Source organism: Scyliorhinus torazame, chromosome 8 (assembly GCF_047496885.1).
Source record: "Scyliorhinus torazame isolate Kashiwa2021f chromosome 8, sScyTor2.1, whole genome shotgun sequence".
NCBI lineage: Eukaryota > Metazoa > Chordata > Chondrichthyes > Carcharhiniformes > Scyliorhinidae > Scyliorhinus > Scyliorhinus torazame.
This window is the reverse complement of record NC_092714.1, coordinates 159,278,563-159,292,188: the sequence shown is the minus strand read 5'-3', so window position 1 is coordinate 159,292,188 and position 13,626 is coordinate 159,278,563. Positions and strand designations below refer to the sequence as shown.

Below are 13,626 nucleotides of genomic sequence, written 5' to 3'. Positions count from 1 at the left end.
ACTGTCCTTGACATCAAAGCATCATTTGACCGAGTATGGCATCAAGGAGTCCTAGCTAAACTGGAGTCAATGGGAATCAGGCAGGAAAAATCTCCACGAGTTGGAATCATACCTGGCACAAAGGAAGATCGTTGTAGTGGTTGGAGGTCAATCATATCAGTTCCAGGACATCATTGCAAGAGTTCCTCGGTGTAGTGTCCTAGGCCCAACCATCTTCAGCTGCCTCATCAATGACCTGCCTTCCATCATAAGGTCAGAAGTGGGAGTGCTCGCTGATGACTGCACAACATTCAGCACCATTCGCGACTCCTCAGATAATGAAGCAGTCTGTGTCCAAATGCAGCAAGACCTGGACAATATCCAGGCTTGGGCTGACAAGTGGCAAGTTACATTCGCGCCACACAAGTGCCAGACAAGTGCCAGACAATGACCATCCCCTACAAGAGAGGATCTAACCACTCCCCCTTGACATTCAATAGCATTACCATCGCTGAATCCCCCACAATCAACATCCTGGTGGTTACCATTGATCAGAAACTGAACTGGACTAGCCATATTAATATTATCAGAGCAGGTCAAAGGCTAGGAATCCTGCGGCAAGTAATTCACCTCTTGAACCCCAAAGCCTGCCCACCATCTACAAGGCACAAGTCAGGAGTATAACCTGCCTCACCCACTTGCCTGGGTGAGTGCAGTTCCAACAACACCCAAGAAGCTCGGCAGGGAAGGACAGAGCCTGAGGGACTACATTCAAACGAGCCCAGAACAAATTCTGCTGCCTGGGGATCCAGATAGCCCATGACTGGACACAGATCCACAAGTGGAATCTGACCAGTCTGGCAGAGAAAGTTAAAAAGGACCTACAGAGATGCACTCGCCCTCTCCCTGGCGGGGAGGGTGCAGACGATCAAAATGAACGTACTGTCGAGGTTCCTCTTGCGGTTCAGATCTATACCAATCTTCATCCCCAAGGCCTTCTTCCAGCATAGATAAAATGATCATGACGTTTGTGCGGGGGAGGTAAAAAACTAAGAATCCCTGAATCAATACTGCAAAGGAGGAAAGTTATGGGCGATCTGGCATTGCTGAATCTACAATACTACCACCAGGCAGATACGGCGGAGAGTGTGAGAGGATGGATATGTGAACCCACCATGGAATGGGTAAGAATGGATGAGTCTTCCTGCAAGGGAACGACCCTCCGGGCCTTTGCCACGGCAGCGCTCCCATCCCCCCACCAACAAAATACACATCCTGCCCAGTGGCGGTAGCCACACAAAAGACATGGAACCAGAGGAAGCAACATTTTGGTCTACTCAAGGTGATTCCCCATGGCCCCCATCTGCGGAGCCACAAATTCGCACCAGTCATGCTCGACACCACTTTTTTAAAAATGGAGACAGGGTGGGGGGGGGGAAGCTATGGAGACAGGGCGGGGGGGGGGGGGCGGGGAAGGGAAGCTATGGAGACAGAGCGGGGGAGGGGAGGGAAGCTATGGAGACAGGGTGGGGGAGGGGAGGGAAGCTATGGAGACGGGGTGGGGGGGGGGGGGGGAAGCTATGGAGACAGGACGGGGGGGGGAGGGAAGCTATGGAGACAGGGCGGGGGGGAAGCTATGGAGACTGGGCGGGGGGGGGGAAGCTATGGAGTCAGGGCAGGGGGGGGGGGGAGGGAAGCTATGGAGACAGGGCGGGGGAGGGGAGGGAAGCTATGGAGACAGGGCAGGGGGGGGGGGAAGCTATGGAGACAGGGCGGGCGGGGAAGCTATGGAGACAGGGTTGGGGGGGGGGAGCTATGGAGACAGGGCAGGGGGGAGGGAAGCTATGGAGACAGGGTGGGGGGGGGAGGGAAGCTATGGAGACAGGGTGGGGGGGGGGGGGAAGCTATGGAGACAGGGTGGGGGGGGGGAGGGAAGCTATGGAGACAGGGCAGGGGGGAGGAAGCTATGGAGACAGGGCGGGGGGGAATAAGCTATGGAGACAGGGCGGGGGGGAAGCTATGGAGACAGGGCGGGGGGTGGAAGCTATGGAGACAGGGCGGAGGGGGGGAAGCTATGGAGACAGGGCGTGGGGAGGGAAGCTATGGAGACAGGGCGGGGGGGAAGCTATGGAGACAGGGCGGGGGAGGGATGCTATGGAGACAGGGCGGGGGGGAAGCTATGGAGACAGGGCGGGGGGGAAGCTATGGAGACAGGGCGGGGGGGGAAAAAGCTATGGAGACAGGGCGGGGGGGGAAGCTATGGAGACAGGGCGGGGGGGGAAGCTATGGAGACAGGGCGGGGGGGGGGAGGGAAGCTAACAGGGTCTTTTACATGGGAGACAGACCAGTGACACTGAGCGAGCTGACGGAAGACTTGGAACAACCGACAGGACAGGAACTTATTCACCTTCAGGTAAAGCACTTTCTCCGCAAGGAGACGGAAGGATATCTCAGGACCCCAGAAACACACTGTGAGAAGACCTGATAAACACGGACAGTAAGGAAGGGGGAACTGCAGGAACATCTACGGATAGCTACTGGACAGGATGAAACTACCACTGGACAAAGGAAGATGAAAATGGGGGGGAAGAACTGGGGTTGGAAGTGGGTTGGGGACTCTGGAGCGAAGCACTGAGCAGGGCCAACTCCACCTCCTCCTGCGCAAGGCTCAGCCTCATGCAGTTTAAAGTGATGCCCAGAGCTAACCTAACCAGAACCTGAATGAACAGGTTCTTCACAGAGGTGGAAGATAAATGTGAGGGGTGCCAGGGACGCCCGGCCAACCATACCCACATGTTGTGGGCTTGCCCCGGACTTGTCTGGTTCTGGATAGCCTTCTTTGAGGCAATATGCAACGTTGTGGGGGTGAGGGTGGAACTGTGCCCGAGAGTGGCAGTCTTCGGGATATCGGAACAGCCAGAGCTACACATGGGGAAGGGGGCCAACCCCTTGCTTTCGCTTCCCTGATCCCACGCTGGAGAATCCTGCTTGGCTGACGATCAGCAGCACCACCCACAACTGTAGACTGGCTTGCAGATCTGGCGGAATTTCTCCTCCTGGAGAAGATCAGGTACACCATCCGGGGGTTCCGGAAGAAGGCTTCCACAAAGCGTGGGGGCAATTTGTCGGCCTGTTCCAATACATGTTCAAAGGCAACAGCGAATAGGGAAAGAGGATGAGACGGGGGAGAGCAGACAAGACCACACAACACCCGGAGGTACAAAAGGGGAAGGGGAGCGGAAATGAGGATGAAGGGGAACCACAGGGAGAAACATGGATTGCGGGGGGGGGGGGGGGGGGGGGGGGGGGGGGGGGGGGGGGGGTCAGCCCCCCGCCCCCACCCCCCCCAACCCAAGCCCACAAGTCCTGCAACAAAAAACACAGAAGGAGGGGAAAAAAGGGAGAACAGGAGCTCTACGATAGACACCCAGGGCGGAAGAGGAGGATACCAAGGAGCGGTTGGGGGGGGGAGGGGGGGGGGGAAAGGGAGAGAAGATATGCGGGGGGGGGGGAAATTGAGAGAAGATACATCAAGAAAGATGTATGTACATAAGAAACTGTATAAATTGTAAATATCGGATACAAAAGTTTCACAATGTAAAATTGAAAATGCCAATAAAAACATTTCAAAAGAAAAAAAGCTCGACACCATCCAGGACAAAGCAGCCCGCTTGATTGCTCCATCGTCCATAAATATTCAAACCCTTCACCACCGATGAACAGTAACAGCCGTTTGTACCATCTACAAATGCACTGCAGTAACGCACCCAAGTTCCTCAGAGAGCACCTTCCAAACCCACGACCACTACCATCTAGAAGGACAAGAGCAGCAGATACCCGAGAACCCCACCACCTGGAAGTTGCCCTCCAAGTCACTCATCATCCTGCCTTGGAAATATATCGCCATTCCTTCACTGTCGCTGGGGCAACATCCTAGAACTCCCTCCCTAACAGCACAGTGGGTGTACCTATATTTCAAGGACAGCAGCGGTTCAAGAAGGCAACTCACCACCACCTTCTGAAGGGGAACTGAGGATGGACAATAAATGCTGGCCGAACCAGCGACGCCCACATCACACAAATGAATTTTTAAAATGATGTGCAAGTTCGGGGGATTGGCCATGGCTAAATTGCTCCATCATATCCAAAGATATGCAGATCTGGTGGACTGGCCATGGCTAAATTGCTTAGTGCTTAATGATTTGCAGGTTAAGTGGATTGGCTACGCTATATTACCCATGAGTGTCCAAAGATGTGCAGGTTAGATGGATTGGCCCTATCTTTTTATTAAAACTGTAAAAAAATATATACAAGGCCAAACGGTACAAACACTAATTTTGTGTTGGTACCCTCCCCCTCAGTACCAAACGTACGGGGAAGGGGGTAGGGTACTCTGATTATTAAAACAGTTAACAACATAGTTGTAAAAAAACAAATGGTACAAGTACTAAACACTGCACTGGAGAGACCAGATACCGTTGCCTCTGTACCGACAGAAGGGAAAGGAAATCAGGGTCAGAGGGTCAGGAGGATCCAAACCTCATCGCTGGCAAATTGCCCTGTTGGTCTTCTTCGCTGTCTTCCGGCCACGCGGCTGTCTCCTCACCTCCACGCCAGCAGCCGAGGTGTCAGTGGGCGCCGGCATGGCTCCCCCCAATGGGGGGTTAGTTGCAAGGCCAGTGGAAGTAGAGCGGGTGGCAGCACCATTAGCCTTAGAAGTGGGCAATTTTTTCTAATTTGCCCCACCTTCTTGCAGGCCTGGCGCCGCACACCACCCGCGGACCAGAAGATGCGGTAGGTTTTGTCCCCAAAAGTGATCTCAAAAGCCTCTTCCAGGACCTCCTCCCGGGCCAGGCAAACAAAGACCTGGCACTGGAAGGAGAAAATATGCTTGAGGGTGGGGTCTTTGAGGCCCAGCGGGGGTGGTAACGCCCCTGACCTTACCTCCCCCAGTTGATGGGAGGTGGGTGAGGAGGAGCTCCGTGGGAATAAAAGACAGGACATTAAAGAGAATAACTCTCTTGGCAGTGGGTCCAACGTCAGGAGATCCCACCCATCGTGAGCCCTTTTTCCAGGGCAAGGTGAACCGCCCGCTCAGCTCTCAAAAAGAAGACAGCTTTGCCATACACCTTCAAGGCTTCAACTATGGCCGAAGGGCCAACAACTTCAGCCATAGCACAGAAGGAGGCCTCGATTGACATGGTGAGGTGGGCATAGCACTTCACTCCAAGTTTTTCAGTCATGAGGAGAAACAGTGACCTAGCCCCGGGAACAGTGGAGAGGGTGGAGGCCATCACTCCCGCCTATGTGGCTGTAGAGAGCCCCACCACCGGCATAGGCAGCGTTGCTACCATCCCAGTCAGTGGTGGACGATAGGGGAGGGAGAGAGTAACTGAAGGGAGGTGGGGGGGGGGGGGGGAGACAGAAGGCACAGGAGGATGGGGCACAGGGGGATGGACCGCGATGTGCCCCAAGTACAAGGGAGGAAAGGGGTCGGAACAGCAGGAAGGTAAGACACAAATGGACAGGCCGATGCCGAGGAAAGTCGTATGGGCTGGTCCCCCAAAAGGTCTTCGATCCAGCAGCGGCTGGATGGCGGACTGGGTCTTTAGCACAGCAAGAGCCCAGCAAAACAGTCCACGGATATTATTCCGTCTCAGCGTAATCGGCAGATGAAGCAGAAATAAAGTCCAGATGCACCAGCCTTCCTCTCCGTCCCCTTTCAAGTGTTGCAGCAACCTCCTGTTTGCTGGGAGGCCTCAGTCCCCTAGGTCTCTGCAGATGAAAGAGTCAGCAAACTGCAAACAGTCCCAGCTCCAAGGACCCTGTCGATGGAACAGGCACCAAACAATCCCGGCCCCTCATCCTCCCCTTCTGCTGTAGGCTGTGGAAATGCAGAGAGGCAGACAGGCAGTGTGTAAATCCAGTCCCAGGCTGGAGCTCTATCCGAGCCAGGCCAAACCTTCACCTGTGAAGACTGCTTTCTCTCTCTTGCAGCTCCCTGTAACTTCCGGTGAGCTTCCGATAAAGCAGGGAGCAGCAAATGTCATCCTCCCTCTCTCCTTTCTCCAGGAAATTCAGCAGCCAGTAGCACTGGAATTATTTTGGTTTATTAACAATTCAACAGTTACAGTTCAAAAGGCTGTCACAAGGCACAAAGCCTCCATATACTTTAACAGTTACATAGCAAAAACAGTCGCAAGGCACCAGGACGCAACACGCTTCAACGATCACAAATCAAAAACAGGCACAAGATACAAAACCTTCAATTTGCACATACATACACCCACCCCCGCCCTGAATGGCAGCCCCACACCGACGGAAGATGAGCTCCAGCGAGCAACGCAGACCACCGAAAAGGGGCACGTTAACATAGGGCACAGTACGAGAGAAAGAGAGTAGAAAACACCGCCCCCTCTCCCACAAACGGGCCACAATACAGCTCAAAACAATGAGCCATGAAACAGGCCACCGGCTAAAAGCTGGCATATAGTAAATTTATTCCCTCACAGCACGTATATAGTCTGTCAACATCAACATATAGAAACAGTATTAGAGACAACATATTAGAGACAACAGAAAACAGTAGCACGATAAAAACATCTACTAAATGCAGAAAACTACCACTATACGTACACAATCACGCCCTGTTTCCCACCCCCACCCCTCCCCCGAAGGGGTTCCCAGTTAAATCCAGAACAGTTCCAGGCCGCTAGCCAGAAAGCCAGCAAACGGCTGCTTCGTTCATCATCCGCCCCCCCCCAACCTGGTAGCCTCACATCGGAGAAAAGGCTCCCTCCGCCAGGAGCACAGACCACTGGAAAGATACATACCCGGGCATGGCAGAGGAGAGAGACCTTCCTTCGCAGCACCGTGGTAACCTGCCCAACCGGCAAACAGAGCAGTTTAACAACATGGACAGAGACAACAGTAACAAATCAAACACAAAAGTCCAAAAAGTCAGTCTTAGTGCAACAAAACAGTATCCGACACAAAACTCGCTGACACCCGGTGCAGCTTGATCCAGAAAATGGCCACTTGGAGACAGGGCAACATCTAGGAGAAAACCCCAGATAAAGTCTCCAAAACTGACAAAAGTCAGCAGAAAATCCCAAAGTCTACTTCAACAGTCCAAGGGGCCAACCCCCGGAGCCTCCAGGAGTAACCTCACCTCGAGCTGCAGGCGGTGGGGCACGATCTTTACCAATACAGCACCAAGTAGGCGCTGAATCCAACCCCGGTCAGCCATCTCCAGCAGCAAATCCGCTCCATCTCTCCTTCCTCCATGCAGCTCAACACTGGAAACAGTAGCAGCAACAGACACTGGAAACAATAGCAGAGACAGAGAGTGGCTGCACCCCTTCGAAAATTCTTCATGAGTATGAGCTTCCCCAATGAGGGGGGTCAGGTAGGGTTGCAAATACTGCAGCTCCACTTCCTCACACCATCAAATCAGTTCAAGCTGAAGCTCCCACCAGCACTGGAAACAGCAGCAAACTGAGCAACAGAGCAGCTGCAGCCACTCAAGGTGGATTGGTCATACTAAATTGCTCCTTAGTGTACAATAATATGCAGGTTAGGCGGGGTTACCAGGATAGGGCGGGGGAGTGGGCCTGGGTAGGGTTCTCTTTCGGAGGGTCGGTGCAGACACAATGGGCTAAATGGCCTCCTCCTGCACTGTCGGGATTCTATAATTCTATGACTTTGGGACACCCTGAAGTAGTGAAAGGTTCTATACAACTACTGACTGTCTTATTATGTGGCAGACGAATTTCGATTTTTCAAAAATTGAAAACATAACAGTTCTGCAGAAGGAAAATCTCCTTTGTCTTTTTTTTTTAAATAGGCGAGCACAACCTGGAAGTAAACGAAGGCAGTGAGCAAATACACAACGTCAGTCAAATACATATTCATTCAAGGTACTCCCAGGCTACTTTTGAGAATGACATTGCATTACTGAAGTTAGAGACATCAATTGAGTTCAACAACTACACCATCCCTATCTGTCTACCCGAGACAGACTTTGCCGAATTCTTTTTGATGAAGTCCGAATATGGGGCTGTGAGTGGATGGAAACAAAAAAAGGGGCGCATCCACCAGCCAATTCCACTTGGAGTGCCATACGTTCCTTATGTCGAATTTTTAAAATGTGAGGGACTGCAACATTTTCCCATTGTACACCGAATGTTTTGTGCAGGTTTCGAAGAACTGGCAGATCCACTGTGTCACTTAACCAGAGGAAGTCCCTTTGTCACCAAGTACAGGGATATCTGGTATTTGACAGGCATGAGTTTAGGAGCAGGAGAATATGATTGCACAGTGTTACCAGTTTATACAAAAGTATCAAGGTACATAAGTTGGATTAAAAAAACAATGGCCCAATCTGCCTCGGGTATCTAGAGGTGCATCCAACATAACAAGTTAAGGATGTATGTTTGTCATCAATCTCCAAGATGGAGAAACAGGAATGAAAATTGAGTTGAATTGAATATTCTTGAACCAAAGTGATTAAAAAATGATCACCTACTTAAGTCCTCCTTCTGTTTCATAATTTTAACTCCATATGGAGGAAAGAGAGCCGGGATATTGAAAACAGCGCGAGTGGAGAGTGAGCCGGGACATTGAAAACAGTGCGGGAGATTTAAAAAGCGCGGGAGCTGCTAGTCGGAGCGGAAATTTAAAAAGCGCAGGAGCTGCGAGTCAGAGCGGAGATTTTAAAAGATCGCGGCCTAGTTTCGGGAGCCGTTCGGAGGAGGAGGAGCAGTCTCTGTCAGGGAGAGAACCTGAGAACTTCTAAAACACTCAGAAGGTAAGGAGGTAAGTAAGTGATTTTTACTCATTTTTACTTTTATACCTTTTTCAAATTGTGTGTGTCGGGGGGAAACTGAAGCGACATCACAGAAAAGCTGTGACCTGAGTGGCTGGTTGGGAATCTACACTAAATTTTAAAAAAAAATTAAGCATTGGTAACTAATTAAACATAATTACTTAATTATAATTTAGAGGGGTATCGAAGCCAGAGATTGGATAGTACTATATTTAGCTTTTGCATTTATATTAGAAATCTAGTGCTAGGAAAGAGATAGTTAACAGTAATTTAAATTTTTTAAAAAAATATATAAATTTTAAAAAAAAACTTTTAATTTTAATTAATTGACGCAATGTCAGTTAGAGGGGTGCAGTGCTCTGACTGTGAGATATAACATGGAATTTACAATGCAGAAGGAGGCCATTCGGCCCATCGAGACTGCACCAGCTCTTGGAAAGAGCACCCAACCCAAGGTCAACACCTCCACCCTATCCCCATAACCCAGTAACCCCACCCAACACGAAGGGCAATTTTGGACACTAAGGGCAATTTATCATGGCTAATCCACCTAACCTGCACATCTTTGGACTGTGGGAGGAAACCGGAGCACCCGGAGGAAACCCACGCACACACGGGGAGGATGTGCAGACTCCGCACAGACAGTGACCCAAGCCGGAATCGAACTTGGGACCCTGGAGCTGTGAAGCAATTGTGCTATCCACAATGCTACCGTGCTGCCCCCTGGGCATGGTGGCAGGTCCGGGAGGCTTCCAGCGTCCCGGATGGCTTCATCTGCAGAAAGTGCACCCAACTGGAGCTCCTCACAGACCGCATGGTTCGGTTGGAGAAGCAATTGGATGCACTTAGGAGCATGCAGGTGGCGGAAAACATCATAGATCGCAGTGATATAAATGTGGTCACACCCAAGGTGCAGGCAGAGAAATGGGTGACCACCAGAAAGGGCAGGCAGTCAGTGCAGGAATCCCCTGTGGTTGTCCCCCTCTCGAACAGGTAGACCCCCTTTGGATACTGTCGGGGGGATAGCCTATCAGGGGAAAACAGCAGCAGCCAGAGCAGTGGCACCACGGCAAGCTCTGATGTTCAGGAGGGAGGGTCAAAGCGCAGAAGAGCAATAGTAATAGGGGACTCTATTGTCAGGGGCACAGATAGGCACTTCTGTGGACGTGAAAGAGACTCCAGGATGGTATGTTGCCTCCCTGGTGCCAGGGTCCAGGATGTCTCCGAACGGGTAGAGGGCACCCTGAAGGGGGAGGGCAAACAGGCAGAGGTCGTTGTACATATTGGTACTAACGACATAGGCAGGAAGGGGCATGAGGTCATGCAGCAGGAGTTCAGGGAGCTCGGCAGAAAGTTAAAAGACAGGACCTCTAGGGTTGTAATCTCGGGATTACTCCCTGTGCCACGTGCCAGTGAGGCTAGAAATAGGAAGATAGAGCAGCTAAACACGTGGCTAAACAGCTGGTGTAGGAGGGAGGGTGTCCGTTATCTGGACCACTGGGAGCTCTTCCGGGGCAGGTGTGACCTATAAATGGACAGGTTGCATCTAAACTGGAGAGGCATAAATATCCTAGCGAGGTTTGCTAGTGTCACACGGGAGGGTTTAATCTAGTATGGCATGGGGGTGGGCACGGGAGCAATAGGTCAGAAGGTGAGAGCATTGAGGGAGAACTAGGGAATAGGGACAGTGTGGCTCTGAGGCAAAGCAGACAGGGAGAAGTTGCTGAACACAGCGGGTCTGGTGGCCTGAAGTGCATATGTTTTAAGAAGTATTACGGGTAAGGCAGATGAACTTAGAGCTTGGATTAGTACTTGGAACTATGATGTTGTTGCCATTAGAGACCTGGTTGAGGGAAGGGCAGGATTGGCAGCTAAACGTTCCAGGATTTAGATGTTTCAGGCGGGATAGAGGGGGATGTAAAAGAGGTGGCGGAGTTGCGCTCCTGGTTAGGGAGAATATCACAGCTGTACTGCGGGAGGACACCTCAGAGGGCAGTGAGGCTATATGGGTAGAGTTCAGGAATAAGAAGGGTGCAGTCACAATGTTGGGGGTTTACTACAGGCCTCCCAACAACCAGCTGGATATAGAGGAGCAGATAGGTAGACAGATTTTGGAAGAGTAAAAACAACAGGGTTGTGGTGATGGGAGACTTCAACTTCCCCAATATTGACTGGGACTCACTTAGTGCCAGGGGCTTAGACGGGGCGGAGTTTGTAAGGAGCATCCAGGAGGGCTTCTAAAAACAATATGTAGACAGTCCAACTAGGGAAGGGGCGGTACTGGACCTGGTATTGGGGAATGAGCCCGACCACGTGGTAGATGTTTCAGTAGGGGAGCATTTCGGGAACGGTGACCACAATTCAGTAAGTTTTAATGTGCTGGTGGACAAGGATAAGAGTGGTCCTAGGATGAATGTGCTAAATTGGGGGAAGGCTAATTATAACAATATTAGGCGGGAACTGAAGAACATAGATTGGGGGCGGATGTTTGAGGGCAAATCAACATCTGACATGTGGGAGGCTTTCAAGTGTCAGTTGAAAGGAATTCAGGACCGCAATGTTCCTGTGAGGAAGAAGGATAAATACGGCAATTTTCGGGAACCTTGGATATCGAGAGATATTGTAGGCCTCGTCAAAAAGAAAAAGGAGGCATTTGTCAGGGCTAAAAGGCTGGGAACAGACGAAGCTTGCGTGGAATATTAGGAAAGTAGGAAGGAACTTAAGCAAGGAGTCAGGAGGGCTAGAAGGGGTCACGAAAAGTCATTGGCAAATAGGGTTAAGGAAAATCCCAAGGCTTTTTACACGTACATAAAAAGCAAGAGGGTAGCCAGGGAAAGGGTTGGCCCACTGAAGGATAGGCAAGGGAATCTATGTGTGGAGCCAGAGGAAATGGGCGAGGTACTAAATGAATACTTTGCATCAGTATTCACCAAAGAGAAGAAATTGGTAGATGTTGAGTCTGGAGAAGGGTGTGTAGATAGCCTGGTCACATTGAGATCCAAAAAGACGAGGTGTTGGGTGTCTTAAAAAATATTAAGGTAGATAAGTTCCCAGGGCCTGATGGGATCTACCCCAGAATACTGAAGGAAGCTGGAGAGGAAATTGCTGAGGCCTTGACAGAAATCTTTGGATCCTCACTGTCTTCAGGTGATGTCCCGGAGGACTGGAGAATAGCCAATGTTGTTCCTCTGTTTAAGAAGGGTAGCAAGGATAATCCAGGGAACTACAGGCCGGTGAGCCTTACTTCAGTGGTAGGGAAATTACTGGAGAGACTTCTTCGAGACAGGTTCTACTCCCATTTGGAAGCAAATGGACGTATTAGTGAGAGGCAGCATGGTTTTGTGAAGGGGAGGTCGTGTCTCACTAACTTGATAAAGTTTTTCGAGGAGGTCACTAAGATAATTGATGCAGGTAGGGCAGTGGATGTTGTCTATATGGACTTTAGTAAGGCCTTTGACAAGGTCCCTCATGGTAGACTAGTACAAAAGGTGAAGTCACACGGGATCAGGGGTGAGCTGGCAAGGTGGATACAGAACTGGCTAGGTCATAGAAGGCAGAGAGTAGCAATGGAAGGATGCTTTTCTAATTGGAGGGCTGTGACCAGTGGTGTTCCACAGGGATCAGTGCTGGGACCTTTGCTGTTTGTAGTATATAATAATGATTTGGAGGAAAATGTAACTGGTCTGATTAGTAAGTTTGCAGACGACACAAAGGTTGGTGGAATTGCGGATAGCGATGGGGACTGTCAGAGGATACAGCGGGATTTAGATTGTTTGGAGACTTGGGCGGAGAGATGGCAGATGGAGTTTAATCCGGACAAATGTGAGGTAATGCATTTTGGAAGATCTAATGCAGGTAGGGAATATACAGTGAATGGTAGAACCCTCAAGAATATTGAAAGTCAAAGAGATCTAGGAGTACAGGTCCACAGGTCACTGAAAGGGGCAACACAGGTGGAGAAGGTAGTCAAGAAGGCATACGGCATGCTTGCCTTCATTGGCCGGGGCATTGAGTATAATTGGCAAGTCATGTTTGCAGCTGTATGGAACCTTAGTTAGGCCACCCTTGGAGTATAGTGTTCAATTCTGGTCGCCACACTACCAGAAGGATATGGAGGCTTTAGAGAGGGTGCAGAAGAGATTTACCAGAATGTTGCCTGGTATGGAGGGCATTAGCTATGAGGAGCGGTTGAATAAACTCGGTTTGTTCTCACTGGAACGAAGGAGGTTGAGGGGCGACCTGATAGAGGTCGACAAAATTATGAGGGGCATAGACAGAGTGGATAGTCAGAAGCTATGCCCCAGGTTAGAGGGGTTAATTACTAGGGGGCATAGCTTTAAGGTGAGAGGGGCAAGGTTTAGAGTAGTTGTACGAGGCAAATATTTTACGCAGAGGGTAGTGGGTGCCTGGAACTCGCTACCGGGGGAGGTGGTGGAAGCAGGGACGATAGCGACATTTAAGGGGCATCTTGACAAATACATGAATAGGATGGGAATAGAGGGATATGGACCCAGGAAGTGTAGAAGATTGTAGTTTAGTCGGGCAGCATGGTCGGCACGGGCTTGGAGGGCCGAAGGGCCTGTTCCTGTGCTGTACATTTCTTTGTTCTTTGTATGGCCATTTACAGAAATAAAAATGGGTGGTTAAACTTGTGGATAGCAACTGGATGTAACCATTCCAGGAAATCTGTGGAGCAATTAATGAAATGATGTGCTTGAAAACTGATGGAATAAACAGATGCAATGGAATCACATTGGTGCTGATAGGGGTGACAATGGGTGATAGTGTTGCGTGATGAATGATAATAATAATCTTTATTA

General features: G+C 50.4%; 1 protein-coding gene across 5 annotated transcripts in view; it reads left to right on the top strand.

Annotated features, from left to right (window-relative positions):
- Positions 1 to 8,506, top strand: part of LOC140428228 (coagulation factor X-like) — a 306,854-nt gene extending 298,348 nt beyond the window's left edge. For all 5 annotated transcript variants that reach the window (XM_072514475.1, XM_072514474.1, XM_072514473.1 and 2 more), the window contains one exon: positions 7,826 to 8,506. In XM_072514475.1, the coding sequence (XP_072370576.1) occupies positions 7,826 to 8,379 (554 nt within the window). In that variant the 3' untranslated portion in view covers positions 8,380 to 8,506. The remainder of the gene's footprint in view (positions 1 to 7,825) is intronic.
- Positions 8,507 to 13,626: the final 5,120 nt, after the last annotated feature.